The following is a 21,828-nucleotide window of genomic DNA, read 5'->3' on the forward strand; positions in this document are numbered from 1 at the left end:
GGAAGGAAGGAAGGAAGGAAGAAGGGAGGGAGGGGTGCAGGGAGAAAGGGAGGGAAGGAAGGAGCAAAACTCCATCTCAAAAAAAGAAGGAAAGGAAAGGAAAGGAAAGGAAAGGAAAGGAAAGGAAAGGAAAGGAAAGGAAAGGAAAGGAAAGGAAAGGAAGAAAGAAACTTTGACTCTGTCTATGGCAAAGTAACTGATACTAACTATAAAAATTGGATAGAGTAACTACAATAACAAAAGCACAGCAATTTAAAGATAGAGAGCAACCAAAGAAGCCAGGATATGGGGGCTCAAGATGCCAGAAAGAGGATAAATGTGCTGAGGTGAACTCTGCATTTGGTACTGTTTCGTCTTCTGACAACACAGAGTGCTGACAGAGATGCTGGACAACTGAAACTCTCACAGAGTGCCAACAGGAATGTGAAATGATACAATCACTTTTTACCTAGGTGATGGGCTGATAGGTGCAGCAAACCACCATGGCACACATTACCTATGTAACAAACCTGCATGTCCTGCATATGTATCCCACAACTTAAAATTTTTAAAAATAATATTTAAAAAACAAAGAAAGCAAGCAGTTTGGCAGTATCTATTAAGCTAAATATACACATATCTTATGAGCCAGCAATTTCATTCACACATATTGCATCCAAGAAAAATGAGAGCTTATGTCTAAAAAAAGGCACGTTCAAGGATGTTTGTGGCATCACTATTCATAATAGCTCCAAACCAGAAACCCAAAATATCCATCACCATTGAAAAAGATAAATAAAATATGATCTACTCACACAATGAATGGAATACTACACAAAAATGAAAAAGGAAAAACTCCTGCTACACACAAAAACATGATAAATCTCACATATATAATGTTAAGTGAAAGAAGCCAGACAAAACGTACACAGTTTATGATTCTATTTATATAAAGTTCAAAAACAGACAAAACTACCTATGGTGATAGAACCGTGGTTACATTTGTACATAGCTGATGACTTGGAGGGGGCATGAGGTAGGCTTCCGGGGTGCTGGTAAGTTTTATATCTTGATCCAGATGGTGGCTACGTTGTTTGCTTTGCAAAAATACACTGAGTTATACCCTTAAGATTTGTGTACCTGATTATATGCACTTTTAAAAATTTCTTTAAAAGATAACAGACTTTAACAGATTATCATTTAATGCAAATGTAATAACAATATAGAGATTACTGCATATTTATTTTTATTTATTTTATTTATTATTTATTATTTATTATTTTTGAGACGGAGTCTTGCCCTGTCGCCCAGGCTGGAGTGCAATGGCACGATCTTGGCTCACTGCAACCTCCGCCTCCAGGGTTCAAGCTTCAACCTCCCAAGTAGCTGGGATTATACATGTATGCCTCCATGCCCAGCTAACTTTTGTATTTTTAGTAGAGACAGGGTTTCACTATGTTGGCCAGGCTAGTCTCAAACTCCTGACCTCGTGATCCACCCGCCTTGGCCTCCCAAAGTGCTGGGATTACGGGTGTGAACCACTGTGCCCGGCCCGATTATTGCATATTTAGAAGAAAAATGTATGACAACAATACTGCAAAGAATAGGAGGGAGGTAAATAGACATACACTGTTGTAAATGTCTTAAAATTATACATGAAATGGTATATTATCACTTGAAAGTAGGTTATGATAAGTTTAAAATATACACTAAAAACCCTAAACCAACCACTAAAAGAAATTATATTTTGTAAGCCAATAAAGAGGTTAAGGTGGAACCATGAAGTGTGCTCAATCAATTAAAAAGAAGTCACACCATGGAATACTATGCAGCCATAAAAAAGGATGAGTTTGTGTCCTTTGTAGGGACATGGATGCAGCTGGAAACCATCATTCTTGGCAAACTATCACAAGAACAGAAAACCAAACACCACATGTTCTCACTCATAGGTGGGAACTGAACAATGAGATCACTTGGACTCAGGAAGGGGAACATCACACACCGGGGCCTATCATGGGGAGGGGGGAGGGGGGAGGGATTGCATTCGGAGTTATACCTGATGTAAATGACGAGTTGATGGGCGCTGACGAGTTGATGGGTGCAGCACAGCAACATGGCACAAGTATACATATGTAACAAACCTGCACGTTATGCCCATGTACCCTAGAACTTAAAGTATAATAATAATAAAAAATAAATTTAAAAAAAAAAAAGAAGTCAGAAAAAGAAGGAAAGGAGAACAAATAAACAGTGTGAAGCTACTTTTTTTTTTTTTGAGAGAGAGTCTTGCTCTGTCACCCAGGCTTGAGTGTAGTGGCGCAATCATGGCTCACTGAAGCCTCAACCTCCTGGGTTCAAGGGATCCTCCCACCTCAGCCTCCTTGTAGCTGGGACTATAGGCATGCACCACCATGCCCAGTCAAGTTTTGTTTTGTTTTGTTTTGTAGAGACAGAGTCTCACTATGTTAGGCTCAAGCAACCCTCCTACCTCAGCCTCCCAAAGTGTTGGGATTATAGATATGAGCCACCACGCCTGGCCTGAACTTACTTTTTTCTCAAGTTCACACCAAACATTTACCAAGACTGACCATATTCTTAGCCACTAATCTTAATAAATTTAAATTAAGTCATACAAAGTATGTTCTCTAACTACAATGGAATTAGAAATCAATAGCAGAGGCTGGGCACAGTGGATCACCTGAGGTACGGGGTTCGAGACCAGCCTGACCAAATGGCGAAACCCCGTCTCTACTAAAAATACAAAAAAAAAATTAGCCAGAGGTGGTGGTGCATGCCTGTAACTCAGCTACTCAGGAGGCTAACACAGGAGAATCGATTGAACCTGGCAGGCAAAGGTTGCAGTGAGCTGAGATCATGCCATTGCACCCCAGCCTGGGCAACAAGAGCAAAACTCTGTCTCAGAGAAAGGAAAAGAAGGGAAAGGGAAAGGAAAAGGGAAGAGAGATGAGACGAGACGAGATGAGACAAGACAAGACAATAAATCAATAGAATATACCTAGCAATTCCTCAAATATTTGGAAACTAATAACACATCTTTAATAGTTCATGGGTCAAAAAGTAATCAAAAGGAAAATTAGAAAGTTTTTAATTTAATGGAAATGAAGGCACAAAATATCAAAATGTGTGGGAGCAAACCTAGAGCAGCACTTAGAAGAAAATTTATAGCATTAGATAACTACAGTAGAAATGAAGAAAGTGCTCAAATCATTGACTTCAGCTTCTACTTTAAGAAACTATAAAAGAAAAGAAAATTAAACCCAAAGCAAGCAGAAGAAAGAATATGAAAAGAAATCAATGGATCAGAAAACAGAATAGCCATAGAAAAAATAATGAAACCAAAAGCTCTCCTTGAGATCAATAAAATTAGTAAATTTTAGCTGGACTGATCAGGGGGAAAAAAAGCAAAGAGATACAAATTATCAATACGAGGAATGAGAGCAGGTGACATTATGACAGATCCTACAGATATTAAAAGAATAATAAGGGAATATTATGAACAACTTCATGGGAATAAATTTAACAACTTAGATAAAATGCACAGGCTCACTGAAAAACACAACCAAAACTCACTAAAAAAGAAAAAGATAACCTGAATAGTTAGAGAAATTAAACTTGTGGTTTAAAAGCTTTCCACAATGATCTAGCAATCACTTTCATTGGTATTTACCCAAATGGGTTGAAAACTTGTGTTCACAGAGAAATCTGCCCATGAATCTTTATAGAAGGTTTATTCATAATTGCCAAAACTTGGAAGCAATCAAGATATTCCTCAGTAGGTGAATGGATAAACTGTGGTATATGCAAACAATAAATTATTATTCAACCCTAAAAAGAAATGAGCTATCAAGCCATAAAAAGACATAAAGAAAACATAAATGCTTATTACTAAATGAAACAAGCCAAACTGAAAAGGCTACATACTATATGATTCTAACTATAAGACATTCTGGAAAAGGTAAAACTATGGAGATAGTAAAAAGACCAGTGGTGCCCAGGGTTAAGAGAGAGGAAGAGATGAATAGGTGGTGCACAGAGGATTTTTAGACTAGTAAAACTATTCTGTACGACACTATAATGGTAGATGCATGTGATTATATATTTGTGAAAACTGAAAAATGTACAACACCATGAATTAACTCTAATGAAAACTATGGACCTTGGGTGATGATGCTGTATCAGTGTAGGGCCATCAATTTTCACAAATCCACCACTCTGGGGGAGGATGCCAATAGTGGGGGAGGCTGTGCATGTATGGGGTCAGGAGATATATGGGAATTTTCTGTACTTTCCCCTCAATTTTGCTAGAAACATAAAACTGTTCTTAAAAATAAAGTCTATTTAAAAGAAAAAAAAAACTTTCCACAGAGAAAACTCCAGATCTAGGTGGCTCTACTGGTAATATCTACCAAATATTTAATAAAGACTCATACTAATTCTATACAAACTCTTCTAGAAAACTGAAAAGGAAGGAATACTTCTCAACTCATTTTGTGAGGGCAGTATTATGCTGATACCAAAACCAGACAAAACCTTCACAGGAAAAGAAAAATATGGATCAACATTCCCCATTATGAACACAGATGCAGAAATTCTAAACAAAATTTTAACAAATCAAATTCAACAATATAAAAAAAGATAATTAATTCATCATGACCAAGTGAAGTTTACCACAGGAATACAAGGTTGGTTTAATATTCAAAAATTAATCAATGTAATTCTCTACAGTAACAGACTAAAAAAGAAAAACCATATGATTATCTCAATAGATGCAGGAAAAACATTTGATAAAACTCAAATATCCATTCCAGATTAAACTCTTAGTAAATGAGGAATACAAGGAAATTTCCTCAACCTGATAAAAAGGCATCTATGAAAAACCTACTGCTAACATACATCATCCTGAATGAGTAAAGACCACTTTTCTTCTAAGATCAGTACCACGCCAAGGATATCTGCTCTCATCACTTCTGCCCAACATTGTACTAGAGGCTATAGCCCATGCAACAAGGCAAGAAAAAGAAACAATAGCATCCAGTTCAGAAAGAAACAAGACTGTCATTATTCACAGAGACATCATCATCTGGGTAGAAAATCCCACATATATTTGGCAAAAGATGTATAAGGCCTATACAATGCAAACTATGTAACATTACTAAATTAGAGAAGATCTACATACATGAGGTGATATACTGTGCTATGGGTCCTTAGTGTTATGAGTCCTTAATACATGGAGTTACATTGTGTTTCATGGTTCAGGTGATGCAGTATCATTAAAATGTCAATCCTCCCCAAATGGATCTACAGATTCAACACAATGACCATCAAAATCCCAGCAGACTTCTTTGGTAAAACTTAACAAGTTGATCCTAAAGTGCATATGGAAATGCCAAGGATTAGAATAGTCAGAACAATTTTGAAACAGAATAACAAACTTTAAGGACATATACTACCTAATTTCAAGAACAGTAGAAGGAGTGGAAGAGGAGGAAGGGATTGCAAAGAGGTATGAAAAAACTTTTGGGGTGATGGATATGTTCATTATATTGAGATGGCGATGGTTTTACAGATACATACATATCAAACTGTTGACTTTAGTATACACAGTTTATCATATGTAAATTATACCTCAATAATGCTGAAAATAATCTCATGCTATCCTCGTGTCTTTTTACAGACACAGAAACTGAGACTCAGAGAGGCTAAGTGACTTGACCATGGTCACAAAGATAGAAACCCAGGTCCTTCTCACTCCAGAGCCCAAGCTCTTAAGCTTTAAGCCATACAAGTAGAAATGCTTTTCTACACACTTGTCATTCATCAAACAAGTATTGACAAGTATTGATCCTGTCATGTACCAGACACTGCTTACTCACTGCTTGCCATAAGGGATATAGCAATGACAGATGAGGTCCTACCCTTGGCAAGCTTTACATACTGCTGAGCCCAGAGCCCTTCTCAGCTTGACTTAATAGCACTGCCTATTGCTTTTCTCCTTATCACATCCCTGACTTCTCTCAAAAATTAAGAAACAATTTGTGACTTTCTGCCATGTACCAGGCTCATTCTAGGCCCCCTCTTACATAATCTTCTTAACTATCATAACACTATGAGATGGGAATCATTTCCACTTTACAGAGAAGAAAACGGAGACACAGAAAGATAAGGGAACTTGCCTATGATCACACAGCTACAGAGTAGCAGAGCCAAGTTTCAAATGCAGACCTTCCTGCCTCCAAAACTTATGATCCTCTCACTACCCCAAACTTTCTGGGATCATGCAGTTGTTCCCATGACAAGAGTTCAAACAAACCCTCTTTTCCTTGCAGACAAAAAAATCCCAACCAGGCGCCAAATCCCCAAGGATGAAAACAGCTGTTCACCAAAGGCTCTGTTTTGTGTTATTAATTCACTTAAAAGGAAATTTGGTTTCTAACCAACACTAATGTCATATCCATGCTCAAGAAGGAGGAAAAAAAATGAGTTTCAAAGTTGCAAAGAGTTGGATCAAATGTGCTGCTGGCCTGTGTGTGTAGCCAGTTCAGACTCCTGCCCCAGTAGCCTCTCCCCACCCTTCAGGCAGGTCTTTTCCTGCGGCTCAGAGAGGAACTCCAGCCCCTACTCTTATCTCCACCATGAAATGAACAGAGTTGAGGGAATTCCTTTTCTACTCTGTTTCCATTGTGACAAGAAATTGTTAAAACAGACCAATTCCTAGAAAATGTGCAAATAATAAATGTGAACTCAGAGCGGTAACAAATTAGACAGCTGTTTAGCCTTTGGGTGCTAAGTAACAACAGCTCTAATGAGTCGTATGCTGGGAGTCATCCTTTCTATGTCTCAGCCCCAACTTGTGGACACCAAGACTGCCCCTACTACCCAATCCAGTTTTTTGAACAAAGAAAGGCAGATAGCATACAAGTGGAAAGAATTCAAGGGATTTCAGTATTATTACTATTGCTACATCCTGAATGTATTTGACAAATAATAAACAACATCAGGCACTGCATTAGGTCACAGGAGTCAGGGATGAAGAGTACTGGCATGATCTCTGCATTCCTGGAGTTCACAAACCAGGAGGGAGACAGACTTTGAACTCATAATTCAAACTTTTAAAAGTCGTAATATCTCAGTACAATGGTGAAAAGTGCCATATGTAAGAAGTGCCACGTGTATGAGGCAGCTATGAGACGGAACATGAGAAGAAGGAGCACTACCTCGGAGCTCTGACTGCTCATCATCTCCCGGAGGCAGAGCAGAGCATTCCAGGCAGAAGGCACAACCTGTGCAGAAGTGCTCAGACAGGAGTGAACACCAGGGAGGCTGTGGTGTACACACAAAGTGGTGAACTGGAGCAGGAGAGTCAGGAGGTCTGCTGCTGGCCTATTTCACAGAACCTGGGAGGCTGCATGAAGGTGGGGCTGCATGAAGGGGGATCTGCATCCTAGAAGCAGTGGGGAGCCACAGAGGGCTCTAAACAGGGCAGGCACATGGTCAGACTTTGGCTTTAGAAAGATGTCTCTGGTTCCAAAGAGGAGGCTGGGGGATGGAACTTAATGTGGGGAGACATGAAAAGGCTGCTGCCATCATTCAGAGGAGGGGTGGCAGTAGATTGAACTAGGGTAGTGTAGCAGAGAGAAATGGTCTGAGAAAACTGCCCAGCATGTGACCTGAGAGAGGGGTTTTAATGATGTCAGTGAAACCGATCTCCACTTTACAAACGACTGCCTGCTGGCCACGTTATTCCCTCTCCGAGGGCCAAACACTGTGATTCCAAGGAGCAGCAAAGACACACAGGGTTTGTCCAACGTCCAACACTGACCTCGGCTTTCTGGAATGCCTGCTTCTTCAGAGCAGGCAAACAGCATCCAGACAAAAGGCCAGAGGGTCAGGTTCCTGGACCCACAGGCAGTGTTTTCCTGAACTGCAACGTGTCATGTGGCCTGGAGGAAACTGTGGACTTCTGCAGGGAGCCTTCCATGCCGGCAGGCCAGCCTTTCTGTAAACCAGAAAGGGACCCAACAGATGCTGGTCAAGTCAAGCTCAAGCAAGGTCTCAAGCTCCAGCCTGATACAGGGAAGGGTGAAATCGAATCCCTCTAGAGTAAGTGTCCCACAGGAACATGTCTTTTATCTGAAGAATACCTCCTTTGTCCCAAAACATTTCTGTTAATGCTGCTCTCACCTCCTCATTCTAACCAGAACTGCCTTTTCCTTAAAACACACTTCAGAGGAACTTAGCAGGTTCCCTCCAGGGCCACAGACAATGAGGAAGAGGGAGAGGACCAGCAGGCCTACCCAGACCACCCTTGGCCTGCCTTCCACTAACACTGAGCACCCGGTCTGTGCCTCAAACCTAGGAGTAGATACTGGGGATGTTCTGGTTCCTCGCCTCCAAGGTCCACAGTCCAGACCCACAGCTTGTCTTCTGGGAGGCCCAAGCTGGGTCCTGACACCTCTACTTCCCCTCCATGCTGCTGTCTGCTCTCCCACTATGATGCTCCCTTGCCTGTAGCTCTGGCTTGAGTCTTCCCCTCCTCCCATTCTTCTGCTGTCACCTCCACACACTTCACTAAACTTCTCACTTCTGGGTGCCCCCATGCCTCAATCTCCTCTGTGCTCCACAAAGGCACCGCCATCACACCTTCAACCACGGAGCCACCCCACCTCAAAGACCCTGAACTCTGAAATCCTCCTCCCTCCATTATTTCCTGGCTTCCCTCCCCTTTCCCTAACCAAATCTGTGCTTTGCCCTCTTCTTGACTTTTGGTCCTTCAGTGATGATGATGATGATGATGATGATAAGATGGGGTCTTGCTATGTCGCCCAGGCTGGCCTCAAACTCCTAGGCTCAAGTGGTCCTCCCACCTTGGCCTTCTGAGTCCTTCAGCCTTCTTTCAGGCTATCAGCTGTCTCTGGCCCTTCTGGCCTCCCTCCCTCCAAGCAAAACATTGTTGATCACCCTGCTTGACTTAACTAGGCCTCCTCCTACCTCTAGAGCCACTTTCTCTGCATCCTTCCTTGCCCCCTGTTCTTCCTTCTGCTCCCTAAGTAGACAGCCCACTTTTCTTCAGGCACACCTACAGCCTGCTTCCTCTCATCTTGGCCCTCGCAGCAGCCTCACAACCAGTGTAACATCAGGCCCTGCCCTTCTCTCCAGTGTGACCACCTTGCCTCATGCAGACCACGGCAAAATCCTCCTAACTAGTCTCCCTGACTACAGTTGGTTCTGTCTCAGTCGAAATGAACGTCCTAAAACACAAATCTGTTCATGGTGTGCCCCTTTTAAAATCCTTCAGAGGGCTGGGTATGGTGGCATATACTTGTAGTCCCAGCTACTTGGGAGGCTAAGGTGGGAGGATTGCTTCAGCCCAGGAGTTTGAGGCTGCAGTGAGCTATGATCATGCCATTGTACTTTAGCCTGGGCAACATAGAAAGACTTTGTCTCTATTTTTTGTTTTTTTAAATATCTCAGTGAATGCCCAGTGCTAACAAGATAAAGCTCAAACTCCTTAGTCAGGCACATCTAAGCCTCCCTTCCAAGCCTCTTTGCCCTCTCCTGCCAACTCAAACTGCCTAGCCCAACCTGGCTCTCTTGACACGTGTCCATGCTCCTCAAAGATGCCAGGCCTTGTATGAGAAGGTTTCAGTGCAAGGCCCCTGAATCTCTCGTCCCCCCGCCCCACCCGCCAGGCTTGAGGCTCTTTCTTTCTTGCCACCTCCTTTGCTGCTGACCTCACCGTTGCAACGTCCTTGTATTTCCTGGCCACTCATCCTCTGGATTTTGGTCCTGATCTTGCAGGAGAGACCTAGATATACTTCTTACTTCATGACAGACTTCCACTGTTCTCCAAACACCCACATGCAACTGAATCTTTCTGCTTTTGCAATGCTCTTGGCCACCCCATTCTCCTGGCTTCCTTATTCAAACATCCCCTTCTGTGGGACACGCTCCTTGCCTTCCGCCCATCCCCACCCTCACTCTCTCCTTGATATGCTAGCCCCCCAACCCCTGAATACTTCTTGATTACTATTTATTTACACATCTGCCTGACTCAGGTTGGATTGTGCTGAGGTCCCCTTCATCACCTCTCCAGCATTTAGCACAGTAGATTGATGAATGAGTGAAGGCACGGCTGTGACTACTGGGAAATGTGACAGTGGGGATGGAACAATGTTGGCAGGGGCAGTGAGAAGACTGGAAAAAACACGGCCACTTAGGAAAGCTTTCCACCTCACTGAAATTGGTACCCACTGCCCAATGCCCCAGCTGCCAGTCGGCAAGGGAATAAAACACTGACTTCTGGTAAGCCTTTGGCGTGTACCAACATCCCTGGCAATGATGCCCTGGCAGAGCACAGAACTGAGGGAAGAGCAGGTTCTTTTTTTCTTCTCTCAAGAACACCAGGCACCAAAAGCTAAGCACATCACTTGTCTTTTCAAAGACATTTTGCCTGAAATTCCCTTTCCAACTGCCCCAACTCCCCAAATCACCAATAAGATATGATCTCTTTCAGCCTTCAAGGCCTAGTGATAATATCCCAACCCCAAGACTGAGTGAGTTTCCCACATGATGTTTGCAGGGCCCCTAGGGCACCATGGTGTATGTCTTGTTCTAGACCTCAGTCTCCCAGCTATCCAGGGCACCAGGATATGGACCTAGGTCTGAAGGATTCCAGGTACCATGCTCTTAAACATCCTGCCACTCAGGTATCACCTCCTCTGGGGCACTGGCTCCTGCACAGGCATCACTGAATATTCTGAGCAGCAACCTCCCATCTATAACCCACATTGCCTATTCAAACTATACATTGGTGAAATGATAGCCACGCGTAACTAGGAACTTGCTTGGTACAGGCACCGTACTAAGTTCTTACATGCCCATTGTAAGGTAAAAGCTATGATTTCCGCCCCCCGCCAAATTTACACATGAGAAAATTGAGGCGTAAAGAAAATACATGACTTGTCCTAAGTCTCCAAGCTAGAGGGGTGAGGCTGGGACTCAACCTCGGCTTCATCAGATCAAAGTTCATGCTCTTCAAGCTGTGTGGCTTTAACAGACCCAGCAGCTCAGCTGTGACAGAACCCTGGGTTGAATAAAGCACAGGTTGTGCCCATTTTCAGCACATTCTAAGAACAGCAGTTCCCCCTTGATGCTGCTCCATGTTAAAACTAATGACAAAAAGAGTTCTGACATTTAGACCAGCCTCTGAGAACTGCTGTGCCTTCAGTTCCATAGGCTGGGAACTGGGCATACTGACAGATTTGGCAAGGAGTTCTGGTAGAGACAAAACACCACCCTGAAAACATACCCTTTTAGAAGGCTGCTGCCACCAGGACCTTCAGACAGACCTCCTTTACAATGCAGCCCCTGCTCCGAGCCCTTGCAGCCAGGAATCCACCCAAGAATCCATCCTGCAACCCAATCTACCACAGTGGCAATGCGGCTCTAGGCCACAACTTGTAAGTTCAACACAGCTGTGAGATATTACTGCTACAAAGCTATATCTGCACTAATACACCAATTTTTGATAAACTTGGTCACTCGTTAGAGTCACCAGGAGACAGGGTAGTTATGGTTCCGTATTTGTAACTTCCATTTTCCTTAGTCTCTGCCAATCCTTAACTCACCGTCTGCCTGGCTTCCTCTAAGCCCTGAAATGATGTTCTTTGTGGTCCCCCTTGCAGAAACCAGCAGAAGTCACGAAAAGCCACAGCTCCACCCTCAGTTATCAACTGCATTTGGAAACATGAATCTTCAAAAGGCTGAGCTCACCAGGAAATACCCTTGCTTTGTGGGAAGTGGTTACACCGCAAAACAGACACCCTGGTAATACCGCTCCTTTGATTGGCACACCCCCCCCCCGGCTTGGCAGTGTGCCTCAACACAGCCAGATAATGTTCTCCTGTGGCGCTTCCCCTATTCAGGCATCCATTCACACTCCACTCATTCAACAAATATTTACTATGTACTGAGTTCCAGGTACTGGGATTATGACAGGGTATCTCAGTATGCAGACCCTCTAGAACCAAGTTAGCATAACCCTCCTTTTCTGTCCTGGTGCTTCCAAAGACCTTTAAGGGAAAAGTCCAGCGGGGAGGCCTACTTGGGTATATAAGTAGTAGGAAAGAGAGGAGACAAGAAGTAAAAGAACTAACTGCAAGAAAATGTTAAACTTTGACCAGCAGTCTACTGATTAATAGTAATACTGGTATGATCATTTTTTAATTATTTTACATATATATGATGGGATAATATAAAAAAGTAACTAATGTTGCTAGGAACCAAAATTGTCATTGTAAAATAAAATATATAAATATCAAGGGAATTAAGTAACAACTCTATAAAATTAGATTTGAATTGGAAAGATCAGTATTATATTTTTACGAGATAATGTAGTATAACGAACAATCCTCAAATCTCAGATGCTTACAACAACATTTATTTCATGTTCATAGGTCTGCAGATGATGCAGCTCAGCTCAGCTCTGCCGGGTTGGCTTTGGCTTGTCTCAGGGTGGAATCTAGACTTCGAGTCAGTTCAGGTCAACTGTAATGTCCTCATTTGGGGACTGAAGATAAACAAGCAACAGTTACTGGTACAGCATGGAGAAGGGAAGTTTCAAGACAGCTGGCCAAGGCTTGCCATGCCTCTCACCAGCTCAGCTCAGATCTGTACACTGCCATGCTGCCCACATTCCATGGGCAAAACCGAGTCCAGGGCCAAGCCCAAAGTCAATAGGGTGGAGAGATATACACCACCCACAGTGAAGGTATGACAAGGTGTAAGGAGAGAAGGAAGAATTATGGAGAAATAATATCATCTACCCTAACTATGAACTCATGACTTCTTCCTTTTAAAAAACAACTATTTACTACTTTTGTCCATGGCAAAGGCCTAAAAGCAATGGCAACCCAGTAATACTGAGTAGTCTTCACCCAGATTATGGTTTCTAAATAATATTCCCCACTAAAAGAAACCCCCTGAAGGAATGCCTAATTCCAGGTCTGCAACAGAAAACATGCAACATAACCCTGGGGATCTTGTTGGGCCAAAAAGTATGGGAAGCGATCAAAAATGAACGGGATCATGTTAAAAAGACACAGGAGCCAACAGAAAAGGGATCCTACTGGTCAAAGACAGGACAATTGGTATACCAAAAATAATGGTGACTATAACTGACTGAAACACACAGGATGTATAATAAACATCCACGAGTTCATTATGATGGAGGAGAGAGACTGCTCACCAAAAACAAAAACAAAGCAGTTACACACCCACAAGTCACCATTAAAGGTAAGCAGGGCACCAGCTGCTTACTCGAAAATTGATAATTAAAAGGAAAGAATTAAATATGTACAAGTAGCCCTAGCTGATGAGGAAACATTCTTCTTAAGAATTTCAGCTATAAGAGTCAGGTGTGGCAGCTCATGCCTGTAATCTCAGCTACTGGGGAGGCTGAAGCAGGATAACTGCTTGAGGCCAGGAGTCCAAGACCAGCCTGGGCAACACAGTGATATCATGTCTCTTCAAATTTTTTTTTTAAATTAGCCAAGCATGGTGGCACACATATGTAGTCCTAGATACTCAGGAGGCTGAGGCAGAGGATGGCTTAAGCCCACGAGTTTGAGGCTGCAGAGAGCTATGTCCACACCACTGCATTAGAGCCTAGGTGACATAGCAAGACTCTGTCTCTGAAAAAGAAAAAAAAAAGAGAGAGAGAGAAAAGTCACCATTTTGCTAGGCCGAATAAAATGCTCAATTCAGGCAAAGATCATTGACAGACAAAATAATTAAGTAAAAGGTAGATTGTGAACTTTACAATGAAGGAATAAAACAGTCACCACCTGAACTCATCAATAAATCTTCACATGACAAAGAGCAAAACAACTGGATGTCTCCTGATGTGATATGTGATACCAAGTACCCAGCACCACCTAGGACACATTCTTTTCAAAAAGACTGACCCAAAATCCAATCAAGCCTCTTGGGTTAACTTCTAATTGAAAGAAAATAGGCGACAAGTGAACAAGTTAAGCCACCAAGAGGAAGCAGAATATTTACAATTTAGAATATTACACAGTGCAACTTTCAGTAAGTTAAGCGCATGAGGGAGGAGAGGGAGGATGGACTACACTAGAATCAAAAGGAATTTGAGAAACATAACAACCAACCAAATGCAACGTGCAGGCCCTAGAATTGTCACTGCTGTTAGTGAGTTTTGTTTGTTTCTGAGACAACTGGGGAAACTTGAAATTCCCCCAATTTGATCCTAAAGAATTATTGCTAATTTTGTTAGGTGTGAAAATGCTATTATGATTATGGTAGAAAATAACTTTTTAAAGAGCTACATCTGAAGTTTGAAGGAGGGAAATAATAGGATGTTAGGCATTTGCTTTCAAAGATTTCCAGGAATAAATAAAAAAAGAAAAAAAGAGGTAAATGAAGCAAATATGGCAATTGTTGGATCTAGGTAACAGGTATACAAAGGTTCATTTTACCACTCTGCCTATATAAATCCAGTATGTGTGTATACTGGAAATTGTTAACAATAAGAAATGTTTAAAAAGAATAGGGCTGGGCGCATGGCTCACGCCTGTAATTACAGCACTTTGGGGGGCCAAGGCGGGCGGATCACCTGAGGTCAGGAGTTCGAGACCAGCCTGGCCAACATGGCGAAATCCTGTCTCTACTAAAAACACAAAAATTAGCCAGGTGTGATGGGGGGTTCTTGTAATCCCAGCTACTTGAGAAGCTGAGGCAGGAGAACTGTGTGAACCCGGGAGGAGAAGGTCGCAGTGAGCCGAGATCACGCCACTGCACTCCAGCCTGGGCAACAAGAGTGAAACTCCATCTCAAAAAAAAAAAAAAAAAAAAGAAGAAGAAGAAGAAATATTTTAAAAGAATACGAAGGAGAGGAAGGGGAACTGAGAGGCAGGAAGATAGGAGAACAGCAGGGCAGGGGACTGAGGCAGGAAGGCATGTATCCTAGGGCAAGCCAGAGACTGGCACAAAGGGACACTGGTGGGTGACAACCATAGTCACAGCCGCCACAACAACAACAACAATAGTAATAACAGCAGTAAACTCTGAACTCCTACTGCCAGGGTCCACACCTTGCTCCCATTACATACCCACTCCCATTACCACCCAGCTCAGGCAGTTACATTACCTCTTTGTGCCTAAGTTTCTACATCTATAAATGAAATAATAATTGCACCTGCCAGGGTAAATTGAGGGTTAAATGACGTAACACATATAAAGTCTTTAACCACTCAACAAAATGCCTGGTATGCACTACACATTCAAAAATGGTTGATATTGTTTTACTAGGTGCCAGCCTCTGTGCTAAGTACTCTATATGCATTATCTCATTTCCTTCTCCAAATAACCCTATGAGGGATGTACTCTTACTATGCCCACTCTATGAACAAGGAAACCAAAACTCAGAGAGGTAACATGACTTACCCAAGGTCACATAGCTGGGGCACTGGCAAAGGCAGAATTGTGAAAGTTCCGGAGACTACCTGTATTTGACCTTCTGACCTGAGGCCTGTGGTAAGCAGTCTCCAAGGGGTCCCCCACTTCCTACTTGCTGGTGTCCAGCTGTTGTATAGTGCCCCCCTTGGTGAAGAGGGCTGATCTGTGATACTAATAGAATACCTGTGAAAATGACAGTATGTGAATTCTGAGCCAGGTCATGAAAGTCATTGTTGGCTCCTGTCTTTTTCTCTTGGGTCACTCATTCTAGGAGAAGTCAACTGCCATGCCATGAGGACACTCAGTGGCTCTATGAACAGTTCCACATGGCAAGGAATGGAGGATTCCTGCCAACAGCCAGGCATTGTGCATGAGCCACCTTGGGAGCAGACTTTCCACCCTCAGTCAAGCCTTCAGATGACTACAGTCCCAGCCAACATCTTGACTACAACCTCCTGAGAGACCCTAAGCCAGGACCACCCAGCTAAGCCACTCTTGGATTCTTCACCCACAGAGGCTGAGACAGATAATAAGCTGCTAAGTGTGGGAGTGATTTGTTACATAGCAATAGAGGACTAATACAGTAATCATGGACTAAGTTATAATACTTAACATGTCTGAACTTTAGCTTCCTCATATATAAAACAAAGACAATAACAGCAGGTACATCATAAGATTTTGATGAGGATTAAATGAGACCCTACATCTAAGGAGCCTAGCCTAGAGCCTGCACACAGTAAATGCTCAGGAAAACGTAAACGGCCCAGGCTACCCAGCAACAGTCCACATCAGCACCCACCTCTTTTCAAACCTGTGCACAGTGAGCCACTGGGCCTTCAGGGCTTAGGTCAGAGGGCTAGGGAGCCAAACAAGGACACAGAGGCAAGGGTCTGCATGGGCAAGGGTGTTGCCCACCACTCTATCACTGGGAGCTGCCCTCCAGACAAGCACCAGAAACTCAAGGACCCCCATGGCAGGGAGGGCTTTAGAAGCCTTTATGTTTAAATCTCCCCCACTCCTCCACCAATGCAAGTCTCCTTGGCCACACTCTCTGTGCATGCTAATCCCACTACCTGGAACATTCTTCTTCCAGAACCAGCCCTAATACCATCCAAAAGTATCCAGGTCTCACCATAACTCCTTATAGCTTGTTCAGAGCGTTTCAGATCTCCAAGGACAAAAATCATGTCCCTCGGGAACCTTCTTTTTTCAAGCTAAATACCCCCAGCTCGTCATTAATAAGCACAGAGTTGGCAAACAGCATGATGGGAAAGCAGAAACCTGAGCCAGGGTGGAAAAATGACCAGCTAGGAAGTGGCTGATGCCTTCCAGGACAACTCCAGAAGTCCAAATCACCGTATCTAAACCCAGCCAGGATCAATTCTCCAGTTGTGAAGGATCTGAACAGCCTAGGAAGGACTCATAAACTATATTGCTTACACAGTGGAGGCCTGGTAAGATGGCTGTTTCCACATCAAAAGAGGTAAGAGCACACTGTGCAGTGCAGGAGTCGGGCTACACCCACATGCAACAGGGGCTGAGAGTTTGAGCTCTAGGCTCAGGGCTCAGACAGGCCTGGTTCAAGTCCTGGCCACAGGGTCCATGGTTAATGTTCTTCTTCTTATCTCTGTGGGCTGAATTAAGGGTAATCTTAGTTACTAGGCAAGAAAAAATCTTTAGAAAATTAGGATTTCACAAAGCAAATTTCTGTCAGTCTTACAATCACTATATAAGACAACTAGAAATTTGAAAATTAGGATTTCACAAAGCAAACTGCTATCGGTCTCAAAATCACTACATCCCTGGTTCTCATCCAACTGGAACCCTCGAGGGTGCCCAGTCAAAAGCAGATTCCTGAGTCCCATTCTAAACCTAAGCATTTAGAATCTCTAAGGATGAAGCCTAGGCATTTGTAATTTTTTAAAAATAATTCCCAAGTGGATTCTGATGCACAGCCAGGGTTGAAAGGCACTGGTCTACAAGTTTCCTGATCTCCTGGGAGCCTAGGTCACTCACAGCACCCATCTTGCTCTCAGACACTGGCCTCTGCATACTTACAATTGTACTTTATTCATGCCCTTCCAACTCTGGGGTGGTCCAGCCACAACATGGCAAGCATCCCCAAGAGGAAAATTTTCAGTTTTCAGTCTGCTAACAATAATAACATCAGCAAAAAAGCTGGGGCAGCTCCCAGGGTGCTTCCTTTGACCACAGTTTTGACAATGAGGAACAAACTCTTCCATTTTTAGCTAACACATTATAGATTCAAAATGTTCAAGTTTGGGGTTTCTCCAGATACCTCAAAGCAACTAGTTCTGAATCCTCACTCCGCCTCAGAATTACCTGGGAAACTTTTACAAACTAGGGCTGATAAGGTTTCAGACTCCCATCAAGAGATTCAAGTTCAGACTCAACGGTCTGTGGGGGATTGTGGGGGAGGGGGCTCTGGGTACAAGACTGTCCAGGTGATTCTGATGTGCAGCCACAATTAAGAACCACCGCTACAAGCTACAGTCTTGAAAACAAAACATCTCCACTCTAATGTCTTGTCACAACTTGAACTAAGATATGTATTGATGAGGTACCTTCCAAACTGCAGCGCCCTGAGGAAAAGTATTGGTCTGGCCTTGGTTATGCCTCTGAAGAGGAAGAAGCCCCCACCCACTTCCCTCCTTCCAGCAGCCTGGCAATGATCCCAGTCTCCTGGGCACATGCAGGTTCAGGGCTCACAGCAGGTGGGCTGTCCTCCTTGATGTTCGGATGAAGAAGAAAGCCCTAAATGTCTAAACTGCTCCAGATCAGAGCTAAGCAGAGAACATAATCAGAAATAGCTTCAGTTGAGAACCAAGGCAACCATCACACACCTATTCTACCAAAAGGCTCCAAGAGGCAGTGATTTGATGTTGTTTTTTTATTGGAAAGAATGGATCATACCACATTAGAACAAAACAGAAAAAGAATGGAAGTCAGCCAATTCAAAAAAAGCAAACGAAGCTCTGTTCCCCAACCCTAATGAACACAACACACACAGACACAAGCACACACACACACACATATAATACAATAATACAAATAACTGCCACGTCTTCACATAAATGCTGAACAAAGCTAGTGGTACTAGTTTCCTCCTACTTTTCAGTAGGCTAGGTGCCAGCTCTCAGAAGGCTTGAACACTGTGACTTTGTGTTAAGATATGCTCTTTGTCAAAGTCTAAACAGTCACAGTTCTGTAAGAAGAAATGCATTAAGAGTATTCTGGAATTCACACCCTAGTTGCAGCACTTTTTGATCTATCTCCGCAACCACACACCTCTCCTCTGAGGTCTGAACCTCACTCACAAGGCTGGGTCCCTCAGTGTTTGCCCATGTTGACCACATACTCTTGGCCTTAGGTGACTGGACCAGCACTGGACACATGACTATGCTGGCCTGGATTGAAATCTGCTGGTCCCAGTCTGGGGCGGTGACTTAAATGGAGATTATGTAAACGTGGGCCCTTTCGAAAGGCCAAATCAGGTCAAATCAGACAAGAAAGCAGGAGAGAGAAGGAGAGGTAAAAGCAGAGCAGGAAGTAGGCACTGCCTGTGTCCTGGTGGCTCTCTGGGCGCCTGAACTCACTCCATGAATTCTGTAAAGTGCCCCTTTATCCTTGTAATAAATTCCTCTTCAGCCTATTCAGCTACCTCTTTTTTTTTTTTTTTTTTTTTTGAGACACAGTCTCGCTCTTTTGCCCAGTCTGGAGTGCAATGGCACGATTATGGCTCGCTGCAACCTTTGCCTCCCGGGTTCAAGCAATTCTTCTGCCTCAGTCTCCCTATTCAACCACTTTGAAATGGATTTTTGTTTACCTGATCTCACACGCGCACACACATACACACACCCTGGGTAAAATAACCAAAACCTTGTTATCAATTGCCAAACATTTCCAGGAATTTTTTTAATACCAAAATCAACTGTTTACCCTTTATTGAATATGCTGTTTCTAAAAATGTACATATGCTTTTTTTTTTTTTTGGACACTATTTTGCTCAGGCTGGTCTCAAACCCCTGGTCTCAAGCGATCCTCCTACCTAGGCCTCCCAAAGTGCTGGGATTACAGGTGTGAGCCACCACACCTGACCAATATATGCTTTCAATGTAAATATGTACATGTTTGCTACGGCAACTGGTTTCAAAAACAAAAACAAGGCAACTACCAGAATTTGGGATCAACAAAAAGAGAACTTTCTAGAAAAATGTTCCCTGACATCAGTTCTTGAAAGTAAACATTTTCAGCAGGAGGAGCCCGGGAAAAGGAATGAGGGTGTCAAGACCTGACTCTCAGGTGTGGAGTCCTGTGGGTACCAACTGCTCCCAGCCCTGCCAGAGTAGCCCAGACAGGAGACATTCTCTGGAAAATCCAAATACTGGGCTCAAAAACATGAGCACCATCAAGAATAGAATGAGGTTTAAGTAGATAACATGCATTTATAGAGCCCTCAAGAGAGAAACTGAGAAACGGAGTCACTCTAACAGTGGCTGACTAAATCCTCGCTGCCCACCCACAGCATTAATAGAAGAGTATAAAGACAAAGTACAGACCTCCGGCTGGATAGCTTTAAACACAGGTATATCCATTAAAGTAATCTGGCTCTGCAACAAAAGAGAATCAATTTTAGAAAATACTGTGCATCAAAGATAACTGTCATGTTACTTTATACAGTCATATATATTCATAAAAATTATACTTTCCGCTTTGAGATAAAAAACAAGACAGAATACAGTAAAAAATTGGATACATTTCTGAAATGCCTCTCCTATCCCTTCCCCCTCTTCATAAATCCTGATCCACACCCTTCTTTCTTGAATGTGAGATGAACTTTCAATTTAGGAATTGATAAAAGCTGTTTGGAGGGTGGGCGTGGGAGAAGAGGGAACAGTTTGATTTGGAAATTTTCATACTATTTGAATGTTTATTTCAAGCATGAACTACTTTTGTAATTTTTAAAAGTTGTAGAAACAATATTCAAAATCAGAATGCTAAACAGAAACACTATTACTATAAATTCATTTTAAGGTTGTGGCTTATAGAAATTATATTTTTCTTCTGAAGTCACTGATACTGCCCCTAAATTATATGGTAGAGTGCTATTCAAGATGCACCCACAGACCAGCACGGGACCACAAACGGTTTATTCCACCAGCCCACAATGAGAGAAGTACAGAAGCTGAGAGCAAGCATTTGGAACTTGCATAGCAATTTTTTACATGACCATGACATTTCCATTATATATATTTTAAGTATCTGTCCTCAAATTATTGGAAATGGAAAAAACTAGTACTTCATCACAGCCAGCTTTAAGAGGCAGCAATGTCATCAATAGAGAAGACACACATCAGGTTAAAAGCCTGTGCCCATCATAAGAACATCATCTGGTGACAGTAAGAGGAAGCATCATGCTGACCATTTTTCAGACCAAGGCATGAACTGAACTGACTTCACATGATCCACCGACCTCTGTGTCACATGGGATGCCAGATGTCAGTTAAGAGATGTCTCTGTGACATGCCAGGGAGAGGAGAGCTGAAGGCCTTTGGATGCCTTTAATGTGAGAAGACACTCTGTCCATTGAACACAGGCCATCCAGGATGACATGATACAGGGAACAAATGGCCTTTGGAGTCTACAGGGCTTGGGTGTATGTCTGCACACTGTCACTAAACGGCAATGTTCTCTCTGACACACAATCTCTCTCAGTCAGGTACCACATCTAGAAAATGACAATAATCCCTATTTTATGGGATCTTGGTGAAAATTCAAGACAAGAGGTAGCGCTCCTGGCACCTGACAGATGCTCAATAAATACATAAGAGAGTGTATTTATGTGTGTATACCTGAGTGTGTGTGTGTGAGTATATGGTGTGTGTGTGACTGTGAGTGTAAGTGTGTAAATGTGTATGTGTGAGCGTGTACATGTGTGCGTATGAAAGTGTGAGTATGTGTGTGAGAGAGAGAATTTGTGTGTGTGTGTGTGTGTGTCAAAATGGAAGCCACACAGATGGGCGCATGTACTGGCATGTGAACTTACGGTTCCTGACCAATACATAAGCTAGCAAATAAGGGACCATTAATTTGGTTGAATATGCATGCACTGAGGTTGCTCTAAAGAACATGTTAAAAATCCACTGAGCCAGTAAAATCCCTTGTATTAAGAATATATTGGAGAAAAATGGCAAATACACTCGAAGGTGGTCCAAGGTCACTGGGTTCCTGAGAAGCACGGGATACAGGCCAAAGCAGACCATCCTTAGGCAGAGTGGAGAGGAAAACATGCAGCTGGCTTCAGTGGAGAGCCTCTTTGTCCTCTCCCAG

General features: G+C 42.9%; 1 protein-coding gene across 6 annotated transcripts in view; it reads right to left on the minus strand.

Annotated features, from left to right (window-relative positions):
* RALGPS1 (Ral GEF with PH domain and SH3 binding motif 1) overlaps nucleotides 1–21,828 on the minus strand; it is a 265,288-nt gene that overhangs the window by 229,568 nt on the left and 13,892 nt on the right. For all 6 annotated transcript variants that reach the window (XM_011988521.1, XM_011988499.1, XM_011988490.1 and 3 more), the window contains exon 3: nucleotides 20,058–20,108. In XM_011988521.1, coding sequence (XP_011843911.1) covers nucleotides 20,058–20,108 — 51 coding nt within the window. The remainder of the gene's footprint in view (nucleotides 1–20,057; nucleotides 20,109–21,828) is intronic.

The sequence above is a fragment of the Mandrillus leucophaeus genome, unplaced genomic scaffold (assembly GCF_000951045.1).
Source record: "Mandrillus leucophaeus isolate KB7577 unplaced genomic scaffold, Mleu.le_1.0 Scaffold109, whole genome shotgun sequence".
Taxonomy (NCBI): Eukaryota; Metazoa; Chordata; class Mammalia; order Primates; family Cercopithecidae; genus Mandrillus; species Mandrillus leucophaeus.